This window comes from Electrona antarctica (genome assembly GCF_951216825.1).
Source record: "Electrona antarctica genome assembly, chromosome: 11".
Classification (NCBI taxonomy): Eukaryota; Metazoa; Chordata; class Actinopteri; order Myctophiformes; family Myctophidae; genus Electrona; species Electrona antarctica.
The window spans coordinates 17,089,361-17,105,947 of NC_136792.1; the positions used below are offsets into that span (position 1 = coordinate 17,089,361).

A 16,587-nucleotide genomic window follows, 5' to 3' on the forward strand; every position below is an offset into this window, starting at 1 on the left:
CGGGCAATTGACCATATGCAGACCGCATCCATTGCCAGCAAGGTGATAACTAGTGCAACTTCTGAACTGACAGCAGAATTGACAGCCCATTCATCCAAACTGAAAAAAAAAAATAATAATAATAATAATCGAAATGCATTAAACGTCAAACTCACAAACATTGCAGCTGTACGAAAAGCTTGAAGTATCCTCTTTCTATCTGCAAAGTGTTTGTTTCATAAAAATCCACCGTAAACATGTTATGAGCTACTTCCTGTCAAGAAATTCCTTGAAGGTGATTCTTTTGTGGAAGTGCTCGTTGAATATCACTCAACGGCCCATAGCCTACAGGTAGTAGTCTACCACCTGTTTTGAATTTGCACATATAATAATGCAGGAGCAGCAGGGCTGAGTTGCTTTACTGATAACAAGTGCTTCCAAACTCTGACACTTCGAAAAAAATAACCTGCAACTTTACAGATTGAAAGAGGATAATTCAAGCTTTCCATACAGCTCCAATGTTGGTGAGTTTTACATTGTTAAATAAAATTAGATAGGGTTTGGATGAATGGGCTGTCAATGGGATACACATTAAGCAGTATTGATGTCATCATGCACAGACCCATAACCCGAGCCTGTTCGCCAACCTTAATGCATGTTCGGGACTTCGGATCTATGGGCAGTTCCCGTCCTGGGCTCCAGTCCAGACACAAATTACAATGAACACAGGTGCTTGTGGGTGGGTCAACCCTCCCTGACCCACAATAAAAAAAGAATGGTATGGGTAAGGTTCGGCACACATAGAGGCGTAATGTTCTGTGTAGACAACTGAAAAACAGAAAAGGCACCAAAATCATGTCTCAAAGTACACAGATGAGATATTACACAAGCCATGAATCAAGTAGCAAAAGAATTTAACTCCTTTATTTGGACTGTCCATCTCATGAATGCTGCAGTTCAGACCAGTCAAACATACAATGAGTGACAGTAAAAAGGTAGTGTGTGTAAGCATGGGATGCAAAATGTTCATTCATAAAATATTAGAAAATGTTTGGGGAGTCATTAGAATTAAATATAAATTGTACAAGACAAAGATGCAATATAGCCTACAACTGACTGCTTTATTCACTAAGCCAGGCAGGGACATAGACAATATCTGACAGACCACTTGGTAGTAGCCATCATATCACATAGGATTTGTACCTCATTAGTGGTGGCTTGGTATGTGAAAATATATCCAAGGCTGAACTTATGAAGTGCATTTTCTAACCCATTTCACCCATCACTGGAATGTAAACACGGAGTAAACATATTCCTTGGCCTGTTATTAGTGTCTGTTCGGTTATACACATAGTCACATTATTTACAGCTCAGATAAGCATTTTCATCTCCTGCTACATATTCCATAATGCATAGGCACCTGTAGCAATGCACAGAGACATTTGTATCCATGTGTAGTATTAACAGTACTGTACTGTACAAGTCTCACAAGGTTCCAACCTTTGCTGAGGTAATCAAAATGAGTATCTGAGCCATATAACATAAGAGCATTGATATACAGTATAGCTAATACGCTTCATTGTTTAAAATAAGATAACAATCTTAAATTGGTCAACCATAGAAGCCTCTTCATGGGTATGAATCTGATGCATTCACCAAGTCAGATATATCCAAGAGCCTGCTCTGAAGAAAACCATGACTAGAATACTATTCAGGATCATTCTGCAGTGACAACAGTTTAATCATAAGGCCTGGAAAACTGTTCTTTTCACATCACTCCTCAACCACAAAGGCAGGGTGTGCATACCTCACTTGAAGTTTCTACCAAAACACTAAACTAGAGTTGGTAAATAAGGGGTAAGAAGGTATCTGTTGTCAAGCTCTACCCTGCCAGCTCATTTATGAGAAGGCTTCAGTACTTTAATGTGTTACATAGTGAGACAATGGAAAATTCATGACATCACATAGCATGAAACGGGCATATCCCAGCAAGATGTAAACAGTGACATTTAGGCGGTATTAACATAGAACATTAGTTGCAACATTTCTGCTTTCTTGTTGGTGATCCTGAGCATCACCAACCACCATGACTATTCTGTCCTATCTACAACAGTGCTGAATTAGTGTGGCAAAAACATGCAATTATAGAAAAAAGCATAAGTTATCAATATCAAGGGAGAGTAAAAAATACAAGTGGAAAAGACAATTTGTAAATAACCATGTTTACTAAACAGACCAACTATGGCTCTGCAGAAATAATATGCAAATGGTTATCCCTGCCTTATGATTCAACCAAAAGTGATCCAAAAGTTAAGACCATATTACACTTACATGCACCTCCGCTCTGCCACATTCAAACACAGAGGCTGTATTAGACAGTTTTTGAGATTCAACACGGATACCACATGATAATGTTAGGGTTTTTTATGACTGAAACATAGAAGGACTCAAAACGGAAAATATGGACATTTCCAAGCACCTTGAAAAGTATGAATCATCAAATCTCCACACTGGCCATTTTGAGGAGAGGGCACGGTGAGGGCGAGGAAGTGAGTACCGAGTACTGATGGAGCTTCATCTGCACCAATCATAAGGGGGCCAGAGGGTTGAAATGGGTTTCATTACGTTTCCTCAACCTGCATTAAATTGTAAATTTAAAAACAGACACTTACCCTCTCTTCTTATCAATTCAATATAAAACCAGCACTCATAGCTCACACCTCACCAGCCCTTATTCAACCCTGTGGGGATTCCTCGGCACAAATTGAGATTCATCATCATTTGTGTAGTAGGGCACCTAATATTAACAGACATGCCACAGTTGGCATGAATTCTTTAAATGGCTGTCATTCTTTTTTAAACAAATATACCATTCTGTTGCATCTTTCTGCATCATTCTTGAATTAACAATCACACAGCCCTTCTCTTTGGCTTTGTAGAGGTAAGAGTAGGACACAGTCGTTATACCTTTACGGAAATGAACCAAGACAATGGGTATTATCTATGATTCAATTGGAAACCCGTTCTCCTCAATACCTTTAGTCCTACTTGCTTGGCTGTCTCAAAACACATAAGAAGAATTATAGGCCCCCTATTCGGTCATTTTCCTCTAATGTATTTGGGAGCAGGGCAGAGATATAGGACAAAGAACCAAGGAAAGCCTTTTAAGCTTCGATCAACACATGCCCTTGATAGTACTGGCTACAGATTCAGAACAAGCATTATGGGTTTGATTTGTGGCTGTGTTTCTGAATAAATCCCTAGATACAGGTAGAGCCTCTGTGTGAGTGTATCGGTGTATCAATTAGAGCTCAGTGCCCAATTTCAAAGATTATATGTGCATGTGAGGAGGAGAAAAGTGCCATATTCCGCATTGGGAAAGGTTTGACTCTTAAATATTTCATGGGGCGTGAGCCGTGACTGTCAGTGTTTGTTTATTTTTTGCTGGGAGGAGAAAAAGAGTTAACACAGGGCAGAACCCCTTTAAGACAGCACCGATCCGCCATTTTCCTCTCTAGACTACGGCAAACTGAGTCTGCACATCATGTCACAGTCCTGCAGACAACATGGAGCAGTTTGCACAATTTACCTCTTCTCCCTCCGGCAATATAATAATCATCTGTATTCCATTTATAATAAACTTAGTTGTATATAATAAAGTACAAAAATATCAGAGAACATATACACAGTTTTTGTCGTTTTTGTAGTGACCATTTGCCTTGTTTTCTGAAGCATATATCTTGTGCTGGGCGATGAGAAGCTGAACAGGCCTCACTTGAAGTGAAGTTTGTTACTCTTCTTTTTCTCTGCTTTTCATATTGTTGATGTTCGGTCTATACCATCTGAGGAGGAGATTGGAGATGAACATATGTGAACATAAATATACTGCACCGTCAAATATCCACCCTCTGTAAACCAATCTGGCTGAAAAAGAGACCCAATCTTAAGTCAATACTACAAAAGCCAGTGGACCAAAATTACTACACAGATCAACTGAGACACCAGTTTCACTTGATGCTTGGAAACAAATTTGGTTGTATATTTACACGAGGGGGCATTAAGTGCTTGAATTTATCTTCCATGCCTAACTGGCCTGTCACAAACCCCCACCCACAAACATCCACGTCAAATAAAATACCGTAGCAAAAGCAACCGGTTGCTACTTGAAGGTCAATCAAGCCGTCGCCAAGTGGGGAAATGGTGTCAAGGACACTAATCGTCCACATGGCTGTGTTGGTTGCATTTAAGGACGAGCTTATGGGATTTCTCTTTCTTTGAGATATGTATGCTTTTGCTTTGATTATTGTTGTGTCCCCTTCCTTGTTCATTTGATTATTCTATCTATATCCCTCCACTGTTTATTGCAAACCCTTTTTGCCATGATCTGGAGGATAACAATGCATGCGCTGTGATTGACCCTTAGTCACTTGATAGGCAGTTGTGGCCACCAGAATGATGATTCTGTACGATTCTGTTCCTATCGGGACCTAACTCTAACGGCGCGGAGTCGACTGAGGCAGACATCGCAACGTTCGGCATGTCGACTCACTCGCCTGAGCTCGCTCGGAGGTGCCACTCGTGGCTCAAGTCCACTTCAGACGGCGTGCCTCTGTCGTTGTAACTGTTTCTTTACCTACTGTAGCTACTTCTTAACTTAATATTAGGGACTGTAGTCTGTTCTCACCAAGTGGGCCAAGTGGTCCGACTCGCCGGGGGCAACAAAAACTATAAAAAAAGCTTAATCCTAATAAAATAATTTGAGACGCATTTTAGATATGTAAATAAATAGCATCAGGATTTGGATTCGATCCCACAATGTCGGGGCTGTAAGTCTAATGCTTATCTTGGCACGCCACCAAATTAGTTTAGAGTAGAGCTTAAGAAATGGGGACGTTGTGATTAGCTTTGACACGTGGAGGAATCACAGAGGAAGCACTCCATTTGTGACGACCAACCTATAACAGTACATCTGCCATGGTTTGGCTGCTCAAACAGCATGCTGGCTGATGTACGGGGCCATCAGCTGCTTGTCAAGCATTTATTGTACAACGGCAAATATGCAGGATGTTGGGTGCACCAAGATGAGCACTCCCCAAAGAATCTGGCATGGGAATTAGTTCATGCTTACAAACAAGACGGGCATAACAACTACAGTGGGCCAGAGCAATATATAATGGCCACACAACAAAAATCCCACATAGAAAATATGCCACAGACCGCAGTGTCAACATTAAGGCTACTGGACTCCAGCCTGGCTGGATAGCCGAAACGTTTGTCCTGATGTAGAGAAATAAAGCTATTAAATATTGATTATTGGTGTATGCGACCTCTCTACCTATTGTACTACTATGTACTATGAAAGCTGCTCCTTTTTTCAAGGTACTTGTCAGGTGTTTGGATGGGACTGTCTGTCAATCATATTGACGTGTCTACATGACGTATGGTAGATGCGCCAGCAGGAAAGTAAACAACCCCCGCAAACGCCAAAAGTGTTAACGAGCGCCTGACAGCATTAGGTTCAACACTTTAAAAAAACTCACTATCATGCCGGATATCATGCGATCCCAGTTGGAAGCTGTATTGTGAACATGTGAATCAATACCGCCCCCATCTGGCAGAGTCAGGTTAGAATGAACCTAGATTTGGCAACTTCACAAGACCTAGGAGACATTTTCAGGCCAAATTTGAACAAAGATTGGCATGATCTCAAATGAGATTTTAATGGCCACAGCTCAAAAACCCATAAAAATGAATGTGGCAAAGAGTAGCAAAAAACACATCTTTCTCCACCCTTGATTGAATTGTGCTTCAGTACTGATCTAGTGCTGGGAGTCTATATATTTGACTGTGTTTTTAAGGTTAAAAAGAATGACAGAAACCTTAGTTTTTCAACAAATGTTGATGGCAACATTCTAGAGAGCCAGGACACTTTCAAGTGTAATCTAATGGGATATAGTTGACGAAGAGAGAGGAATGGAAGGAGCAAGTTGAGAGCAAATACATAAAGCAAAAATAAAATACACCTGTCCCACTATTGAAAAAATCGTGATAATGGCCTGAACTCCGTTTTTAGCCTGCAGACATCATAATGTGAATTTTAATTAGTTGTTTCCCGATGTGTGTGTTGTCTGGAGGTCATGAGCCTACTTATGTCTCATTAATGGCATAAGTACACTGAAAATAGCAGAACGTCAAGCTTGTACATTAGAAGCATAAATCAGCTTCAGTGTGGATTGTGGAACTGCCAGGTGGCAAAGAAGCTCTGCTGGATATGAGATAAAATAGGAAGTCATTATCAGCATGCAGCTCTAAATGGTTCGCCGTCTGCATTTCCCATCCTGCTGGCTATAGAAGCATTTTTACTTCATGCAAGTGAATGAGATTTTGGCCAAACCTTATACTATAATTTCATGAATTTAGTACATATTTTCATAAATACTTTTTGTCAATCTCTTTTTTTTAACGTTTTTTTCAATTCAAATTTATGATAAAGTAGGGTATGTTTCTACTAGCCTCGGAAACCCAGACGTTTTTATTTCCAGGGAGGAAAAGAAAAAGTCCACTTCGATTCGGCATAGATTAGCGCAAACGTCGATCCATCTCTGCTGATTTCTGATCGTCTGCACCTGTTAAATTGGCGCACACGTACACACATCACACACTCTATCTCTCTCTCTGTCGCTCTAATTAATTAGTCTCATGTCGCGCAGCTGCGTCTAGATTCTCCCGGCAGGATCTGCCGGGAGCTGCCTATATCCATAGAAAACATAGGTGGACCCCAGGCTAGTTTCTACTGGTTCTACCGAGTGAAGACCCGCCCTTGCTGCGGATGCAGCCAATATCAGTTGAAATTGCAAAAAAGTGGCTTCAAAACACGTCTGCAGAAACCAATGGGTTACATGATGGTCCCATAAAGTCTATGGGAACGGCTGAGGACGCTTACCCCCTAAGGCATGCTCTGTCATACTGAGGCACAGTGACTCCAGCGTGGGGTTGATTTCCAGGTCGGCACCTGGAACTTGGCATTCTGAAAAATGATGAAATCACATTTTATCTTCTGAAAGACCACAAATAGTCTTTGTTTGATTTTAGTCAAAATTGACAAGAGATGGGTATAACAATTGGAAACATCTGTGAAATGCCTGCACTAAACATGATCAGAGCAACCTGCAGGGGGCTCAACAAGTGAATGACTGGGGGGGACATAATGAACGCGTAAATTAATTCTGTAGTGCAGTGTTGGTGTGATGATGGAGGTGGGCTATGTATAATAACCATGTTAATATTAGAATACAGTCACTGTACAATACCTTGCTGCTGGAACAGAAGCATGGTTTGCGGGGATGTGTGGACAGGCAGCGAGTGGGTTCGTTGCACGGAACTGCGACTCTGACTTGGCATGCTGTTACTGCCCCCGGGGTTGGCAAACCATAAATTCTACAACATGGAAAAGACCAGTTCTCATTAAGAAATTGTCACTCATATAATGTGTTTGAAACTCTTCTTTCCCGTCTATTCAGCAAAGTCAATATAAAAACTAATGATCTTTGAGGTATGATAATGATAATAAATGGCCTCGGGTCGGATTCGTACCAGGGCCGGTTGCGGGAAGGACTATACCATGGGCGGGAGTAGTCAGAAATCCAACGGGAGCGGGCGGGATTGAGATTAATAAAACACTTCCACGTAGGGCGGTAGGGCTCTAGTAGGCTATTCACTCTTACCAGGTGAGCCACTGGGGCACCCTAGTGATGAATCATTTTTGGCAATTGAAAAGACCAAATTGCCTCTCGAGGATTACGTTAAAAATATCTTATTTGGCAATGTTTTACAACAAAGAAAATGTTATACATAATATCATAATTACATTCCTCCACATTCCTCCACTGTCATTGATTTGCAGCTTCACCACTGTGTTAGAAATGGCTAAACCAATAATTTGTACCACGACCATGTCCCTTGCCAAAAATAACTGATTTCCAAGTGTAAAACATACACGGAAGTGTCAATTATGCTTTTGACTAGCCAGGAACAGAGCTACTGACTTGTCTACCCTGACTTCCCAGAGCAGGGTTAGTGAGGCTGTGACGTGGGGAAACTCCTCCGATACCACCTGGACTCAGAAGCCCCATACGACCGGCTGGGAGCCCACGAGGGGCGATCTGGAACTGCCTCTGTCCCCGGCGTCCTAGAGCTCCACTCACAGAGCCTGCTGTGGGGAGAGAGTTGGACCCATATGCCCAACTAGATAAAATACAGAGAGGACAGAAATGACATTAAACATTTATAAGAGACATCGATGAGCAGGCGTATTGAGCAGCATTTCCCAAACACTATCAGGACACATTTGTGGGTCCCATTTTCATGGGTCATAAGTAATTGAGTAAATATCCCTTTATCTTTTGTTTTTTGTTTGTGATTATCATTTGAAAAAAAAAGTTCATTAATAAATACATGTATTTATTTTTAAAGAAAAATCTTGAAGTAGTGAAAATAGCATATCTACTAGCTCACAACACGTCATAAGACATCAAATTTATCTTTTGGATCTCAAGCTAAAAGGTTTGGGAAGTGTATAGTTTCCAGCAACGACTCGTCATGATCTCTGATCTCCGCCCTCTCGCCGTGTTGTGGGGCAAACTGAACCATAGCTGAACGGTGTGGATGACAATTCACACGCTTTGCGTTTGTAAAATTACTCATTTGCCGACTAAAGATTGAACGGAAAACTAATGGAAAGACGAGGCTTGCGCTCAATATTTCTAGTTGAGCTTGAGCGCTGCACTGTCACACATGGTAGGCTATGATTCAAGAACACTTATTTACAATATAGGCCTACCTCTAGATCCGGTGCGTTTTTCTATTGATTGTTAATCTCCACGTTAACTCTGTTCATTGAAAATAGCTGATGATCTGCAGCTCACCAGGGTAGAGATTGGCTATTTTAATAAGCTACTGGTAGTTAATTGACAGTTGACCTACTTTTACGTCTTTTGCAGTGCAGTGACGTTTTGGCTATTTTCTGGGTGTTCATGAATACATTAATCAAGAACACTTTAACAAGATACAATACAATGTAGATTGGGTGGTTTTTAACTGTTAAATCTGTTTATTGAAAATAGCTGATCTGCAAGCTCACTACTACGTTGCAGATGGATTACAATTATACTAATAGTGATATATAAATAAAATCATGACATGACCAGCTAGACACCCAATTAAAATAGAAACCTCATTGATTATATAAATGTGTATGTGGCTTAATTAAATGACCAGTGCTTGGCTGTTATGCATCCATGGTTCTGTGCGCCTTCAATGCACATTTGCTTGAAACTTGATTGTTTGATAGAAAGTCCAGACAATAAAATCCTTCCTTCTGAAGTCCTTCTGTTATGGCACAGTATGAACCGAGCAAATCTGCACCATTAAAGTAGTGTAATAGCATGGAAAAGTCACTGTTTAGGCTACAAGCTCGTCATGTCACTCTAGCAAAGTGATTGATCTGTGTCTCTCCTAGGGTCCTACTTGCCCCACAACAAGGATGCGGGCTGGAAGCCACAAATGTTTACGCCCCTTTTGGGATATTTTGCTGGGCCCTATAGAGAATATTCACAGAGTATGGTTATGGCATATAGCACGCAGTGTTATTATTTGACATCTCTCCTGCTAAAAGAGAGATGAAGGGGATACAGAGCCAACACTGTCTCACCCTTTCTGTCGGTACACAGGCATGTCCAGCATGGCTTTTCTGGGGAACAGGCGCAGCAATTTGAGGATCTGCTGCTTCCAGGACACAACCCTTTTTTTTTGTGTTTCTGTGAAAGCCTGACAGAGTAACGGACAGCACAGAATGATGTTAGAACTCCAAACACTAAAGGGTTTCAAACTCAATCCCCATGATTATTTATTTTTTAGGAAGACAAACTTCAAAATTGAACATTGTAAATGTCACACCTTTTAATACAGCAAGTATATTAAATGTTCTCATAAGGTTTCTTATAGTGTTATTGTGTAGGAGTAACAGAATCACAGCACACAACACAAGTGTGGAAGTAAGCAAGAAATAAAAAGCTGGACTCATTCTCACCTCATGTATCAGACACTTTTCAATGAGCTGAAGGTAGCAGCTGATATTCTCCTCATCTGGCCTTGATACCAACAGCTGGGTGCACACTGCAAATCACAGGCAAGGTTTACACATCACTACATAAATGTTAACGCAGAACATCTGATCACTCGACACACAAGGCCAGCTCAGCTTGCAGGGCCCCACTGGGACACAGCATTAAAACACACACACACACACGCACACACACACACACACACACACACACACACACAGGCGCGATGTCCGGCGTACCTTTACCCATTACACGTGTGAACTGTCCAGCGATGTCACCGTCTGAGATGGGTGTAGCTGAGGACTCTCCATCGCAAGGAGGGGGGTTGTGGGACTGGAAACCGTCTGTGGACAGCTCTTTATCTGACCCCATCTTGCTGCCCTCTGAGGTGGTCTGAACTGCACTGGGTGGGGTGTAGGTGTAGGCCTTCATGGGTGTGATAATAATTTGCTGTAGCTCTTGGAGGGCATTACGTAAGTTTCCACCTTCCAAGATGTCCTGCCAAAGGAGGGTTAGATGTGTTATTCAATTAAAAAGACGAATAGCAGGTAAATAACCACGGGCGCTTTAGATTAGCACAAATACAGATCATCAACTCTGCAAATAATTTCCCTTACCTTCTCTAAAGACTTGAGGACACTTTGCCTTTCTCGCAGTTTCTGGATACTCAAGGCAATCTTGTGCCGTGCGCCTTTAGTAACATTCTGAAAAGGAGAAATAGGGAAGACAAAATGGGTTTGCCCAAAAATTAGGAGATATTTCTCATTGGGCTGCCTGCTAGACCATCTGTTTCATTAAAGCTACGATGCAAAGGCAAAAATCAAACCATTTATAGTGGCCCTATGTAACTGCAGGGTGCATTGCTTAATTTCATGCCTCATTAGCGGGGGGTGTATGTGTTTGAGGAGAACTAATGAGGGGTGGAATAATCAAAACCTAGCCCTGGTGAATGAAAATCACACCTGTGTGAAGTGAGGGGCGCTAATATATTAAAGTCTAACTCATGTTGCTATGATTAGGTGATGTAATGGTGATGTAAAACAGTGACAAAACAAACAAATTCTCTAATGTTTGTGTTAGGGACAAGATGACGTAAATTTTCCCTTCATTGTCAATGGCATTTTTAAAACAAAGATTGAGCTAAAAACAAACATTAATTTCTCTTCATTGTCAATGGCGTTTTTAAAACAAACATTGAACTAAAAACAAACATTATAGGAGGGGCTAGCATCCCTCAAACTGACAAACCTGCGACTCTAGGTGGTGCTCTGTCAGAATCATCATTTCCTCATAATTCATCTGGGAGAACAGTGACGCATATTTGTGAAGACGGAGGCTCTTCAACCACATGGGGACATCTAGACCACCCATACAATGACATACAAATATGAAGAGGGGACAGAAAATACAAATACTTTACAGTTTGTATGACTGTTGGTAATGCAAGGCTTTTACTGACTACCATTTAGCCTCATCAGTTGGTAAAGTCTGACCTTTCATGCCACTGCCATCTTCTTGAAAAGTGTTGCGCATAGAGCCTTGGTCATCTGTCTGCTCACTGCCTGAAGAGGCTACACTGCTCTGGGGGGACAGGGGTGCATGGTCTGTTGGGGCGAAGGCCTGCCTGCCCCCCAGGTCTTCCTGGCTAATCCACTCAGTTCCACATGCATGAGGGCTGGAAGGGATGAGGGACAAGGTCTTCTTCAGAGGGCTGGGTTGCCCACCAATACCTGGCAAGGAAGCATGATAATCCACGTATGGAGATTATTAGAAATGACACAGATCACACACAAATAAATAAAAAATCCCACTCGTGTGAAGTGATTCTGGGCAGCCCAGAATAATGGACTTTTTAATGTTTGTTTTAAGCATGCCCATGTGTGTGGGGCGGCATCTTGGCGTTTATAGGGGGCATGCTGATTTTTTGGGGGGCATCATGTATGAAACAAAATTAATTACAAGTATTTTATATACATGTATTTATATCGGCCACATGACGGCTTACGTTGAGATTTGGTGCTCACAAACATTAAAGTGCATAGACTTGACTGGCAAACGATTTATGTCATAAGTGCCCTAAACAAACATTAAAAATCCCATAGAATTGGCTGCCATATGACATAATCTTCAAAAGCCATGTATTGGAGGGGATAGTGCCCCTCAAAAAATAGGTACAGCTAAAGATTGACAACCGAAAAGATAATTTAAGTCTATGCTTTTCAACTTGAAACTTTCCCAAAAGCCAAAAGGGATATTTGAAGAAAAAAGTAAAAAACAAAAACCTGTTACCTGTGTTGTTGTTGTTGATGGGAGAAGACATCCCACCTGGAAAAGGCATGTGTCCGTTTTGGCCAGCTGGAGACGTGCTTGAGGAAGGGGACTTATCTTGCCAGGCAAGGGCAGGGTCAAGGGCCTCAGCAGAGCTGGGCCACTCGTCAGAGCCCTGTCGTGGGTGGTAAGGGCTGGAAGGGGCCCGTGTGGAGGGTGCGTAGCCACTGGAGAGGTGCTCCTCCAGGTGGTTCAGCCACATGGCCAGGGAGGTGCGGTCATCCAGGGTGGTGGCAGGGTGGATGAGAGCATACGATAAAAGTTGCCTGCTCTCCTCCACAAACAGGCTGCTCTCAATAGTGTGACTCAACACCTTCTGAAGCAGCTTCATGTACTCACATTTGGCCTCGCTGTTTCGTGGCTGCAGCAGAGGCAGGTGGGACAGCAGCAGAGACACCACCTTCTCCTTTGGCTCCTGGTGCCACTGACTGACAATAGCTGTTGACATGGGGAAGCATACAGAGAAAGACTTGTTTGTAAAGTATTCGTTGACGTTAAAACATGAATTGCAATAACCTGAATACATAATCAGTAACCTGTCTGCTACCTGCATTGTTGGCCTCAGCTTCTAAGATGTGGATCTCTGTGCAGTCTGCCAGCCAGTGCTCGAGACAGATGTGCAAGAAGCGAGCCTGGGTGCGCGACACTCTCTTCAGCAGAGACAACAGTGCCACTGTCTGTTCACACTCATTCCAGCCCTTGAACCAATCCGTCAGGATTCCCACCTGGTCTCGGAACATCATGGCGTGTCTCCTCAGGAAGGAGAACCGGAATGTGCAGGTGGGAAGGCAGGGTACTGGGGAGGTTTTCTCTCACACACAGGGTCACTCTAGCCCCGCACAGCGGAGGCTTATTTGGAACAGTCCTGGGGTCCCCTCAGACTGGAGCGAAGGGCCCTCACATGGTTCAGGCACAAGAGTGGCTGCAAGAGTTTGCAGATGGAGATGTTGTGAGAAGAACTGTTCAGTTTTTAGAATGGATTGTCACTCAAACAGTTGATAGGGGTCATTTCACTCTGGCGTACACAGGATCACATCATCTTCATCCTACCGAATCAACAGACAGGGAAATAGTAGTTTAAATCATTTGTTTTAATAGTACATGGCATTAATCCATATAGAATCAGATTCAGAATTATTGTCACATCAAAATGGGTGAAATTCGTTTTTGTATTGTGTTATTTTTCCAAGAAAACAAATAAAGAGAGGGAGAGAGAGGTGGTGGGTAAGGAGATCAAGGCAGGATAGAATAAAGTTTGAGCGTTATTACGACAAAGAAGTACAAGTTCACAGGAAGAAGGGGTTGTCTTCCTGTCTGAGACAGGCTGTCTCTCATTCTCAACAACAAAACCTGCCTAAGGTCCACACACAACGCAATGTGAGTGTCCGTCTGCCCGACGCTTCTTTATCCAGACAAGAATCAGTCACATCGGTATGTTTTGACATTGTGATCAAATAAAAGGCATTGACCGCTGACAGCTCATTCTGAACATCTGTCGTCTCTACAGTGACAGTTAACATGGTCTGGACTCTGAAGACAAACTTGAACACCGGTCCAAGTGTCCCTTATTTGAATTTCATGTAGTTGTTGTCAACCCTAATAACATGACAGACTAGCTATGGATATTAACACAACACTAATGCAGAAGGTTGCATAGTCATCAAATAGGCTACCACTGGCCAGATTAGACTAATGACATTTAAATGATGTACCTGTACCAGCAGGCAAACAGCTGAGCTAATCATAATGCAGAGATTATCTGAGAACACATAACCAGCACAGTAAAATCCTGTGTTCAATTAAATACGGTCAAAAATGGTCAATGTTTACACTCAGTCTCGGGGTCATCAACTCCTATCACCATCCATCACCGATCAGTGCGTTAAAATGTACTGTGGTTGTCTCATATGCCAATCTGTGCCTCGGACTCTCGGAGAGTGTACACATGTCACCTAGTCTGAATGGTTCCATTTGTACACTCTCGTAGTTATTAATTTAAACGTTTATTTGGACGGGACAGCACATATAAATGAACACTGCACATGCAATATAAAAATGCCGGATTTAGCAGGCATGCTAGTAACACTTGAGGATTTGACTGTGACAGCGGAGTTAACGCATGTTCACTCCAGCTTCGTTCAATAAACCAACCTATGGGGACGATGGTTAATAATGTGTGGTCGCCCACAGTGTTGTTTTGGTGCCCCTGCTTTAATGAACCTCTCTTGTCATGTGTAGCATTAGCTAACGAGTGGCTAGCGTTAGCATGACAGCTAGGCCTACTAGTCAGTGATGGAAGAGGGGTTCAGTATTTGTATTGTTTTTCGTTGCCTATGTTGCTGCTGCTGCTGGCTAATATGCCGCTTTTTCTTATCGTCCTCCGGCTGTCAAACCGTAGTTCATTCCTAACAAAACGCCACACACCCCTGGCTAGTAGTGTTGCATCCATCGTGTGGATTCAAATGGTTCCACCTTGTTTACCTTTTGTCAATTGTCACTTGTTAACGAGGTTGGCTAATGGTGCTAGCTTCGGTAGCTTCGTAGCGATGGAGGCTAAATGCTAGCGCTACTAGCCTCTTTAGCTAGCAAGTTTTCTTCTTATGAATGCAATAATAACATTAGCTTAGCGTAGGGAAGAAGCGTAGGGTTCCGTCCGATGCGTGGCGTTCGATGATCATTATATTCCGTTATATCGACGAGCTCGTGTAATGTCGATTATAATGTGTAGAATTATATTTGTACAAAAGTATTTATTGCAATGCAGAAAAATAGGGTGAGTACACTGCTTGGAGAAATCTACTTCGATTCAGAGATGACGTAAGACGTTACTCTGACGTCATACGCTTGGGCGGTAGGCAACAACTACTCATTCTACTAATTTTTTGTTTGTGAATGAATAATTTAGCAATAAATTAAAATTATTGCTAAATAATTTAGCAACAAATACAATCTTCCACATTACTGTAATATAACACATCATTTAGAGTACAATACATTTAAAAAAAAGTGGGATTCTAAATCAGTCCACATTTTGGTATCCGCGGAGAACTCGCCAGTTTACCAATTCGCCGCGATTTAGTGCATTTTAGTTTTACTTCACCTTCATTTAAATTGCATTGAATTGAGAGGGGATAGTTGTTTAGAGTTAACACTATAGAGAAATTAGGAATGCTAAAAGTTTAAACACCAAAGTACTGAAACAATGTAATTCATTAGTAAACATAACCTGAAGTGGTTATCATTCATTGGTATTCACATACTCACCTTTTTATCATTATCTCTAGGCGCTGACCATTTAATTGCACAAAATCATTTGATCACTTTGGAAACGAACTATAACATATGTGAGTTTGACATACTAGCCTACACTGATGAAGACAGCATGTTAGAATAACGATGAAGACATTGATGAAGAATTTTCGCCACGGCGACTTCAAGTAAACTGGCGAGTTCTCCGGTATTCCAAATTGTACGATATGGCACTCGGTCCCCTGACCCCACATGATTAATTTATTAGTAACTAAATTAGGCCTACTATTAGTTAAACATTAATTTGTGATGGTTCAACAACTTGAGATTATAATGTTAATGTGTTGCCAATGTGTTATTACCAGTTATTAATTAATTTGTCATGGCCATTCATTTAATTTACAGTGTATAATTAATTTCCACTTACATTATACAGCACTTTCATGAATCATTATTAACAACCTATGTCTCATTACAGCACGAACAGCAGCCTTTTGGATGAACTTGAAGATGGATACATCATACTGGGGCAATGATTACAAAATAATAATAATAAATACATTTGTTTTGTGCTGAATTAACCAGGCTCAACATAAACAAGTCAGCATGGACCTTCTAGCTAGATACTTTAGAAATTGTAAAATCATGAATCATTAACAACCTACGGTATGTCGCATTACAGCATGAACAGCAGCCTTTTTGGTGAACTTGAAGATATATAGGCCTACTGAGGTAATGATTAAAAATAAAAAATAAATACATTTGTTTTGTGCTGAATTAACCTCAACATAAACAAGTTACATACACCTTCTAACTAGATACTTTAGAAATTGTAAAATCATAAATCAGTTAGAACTGTATAGGTGCAGAGGCATCTAGATTGTGAAAGATTTTATAAACCAATACAAGC

The 16,587-nt window shown here is 41.5% G+C and overlaps 1 protein-coding gene across 1 annotated transcript; it reads right to left on the reverse strand.

Annotated features, from left to right (window-relative positions):
• Nucleotides 1–876: 876 nt before the first annotated feature.
• On the reverse strand, nucleotides 877–15,251 carry samd4b (sterile alpha motif domain containing 4B). Its single transcript, XM_079514178.1, has 13 exons — nucleotides 14,910–15,251; nucleotides 12,976–13,474; nucleotides 12,390–12,866; nucleotides 11,594–11,830; nucleotides 11,349–11,458; nucleotides 10,718–10,804; nucleotides 10,340–10,598; nucleotides 10,067–10,152; nucleotides 9,689–9,804; nucleotides 8,025–8,223; nucleotides 7,290–7,416; nucleotides 6,923–7,006; nucleotides 877–3,821 (listed from the first exon to the last, which is right to left on the reverse strand). The coding sequence occupies exons 2-13, from the start codon at nucleotides 13,169–13,171 to the stop codon at nucleotides 3,793–3,795; spliced, it is 2,007 nt and encodes a 668-aa protein (XP_079370304.1). The 5' UTR covers nucleotides 13,172–13,474; nucleotides 14,910–15,251; the 3' UTR covers nucleotides 877–3,792.
• Nucleotides 15,252–16,587: the final 1,336 nt, after the last annotated feature.

Coding starts and splice junctions, on each gene's coding strand:
- samd4b (XM_079514178.1), bottom strand. CDS start 13,171: ATGATGTTCCGAGACCAGGTGGGAATCCTGACGGATTGGTTCAAGGGC. Junction 10,599..10,717: donor TCCTCAAGTCTTTAGAGAAG/GTAAGGGAAATT, acceptor CTCCTTTGGCAG/GACATCTTGGAAGGTGGAAA. Junction 8,224..9,688: donor CCTGTGTACCGACAGAAAGG/GTGAGACAGTGT, acceptor TATTTTATCTAG/TTGGGCATATGGGTCCAACT.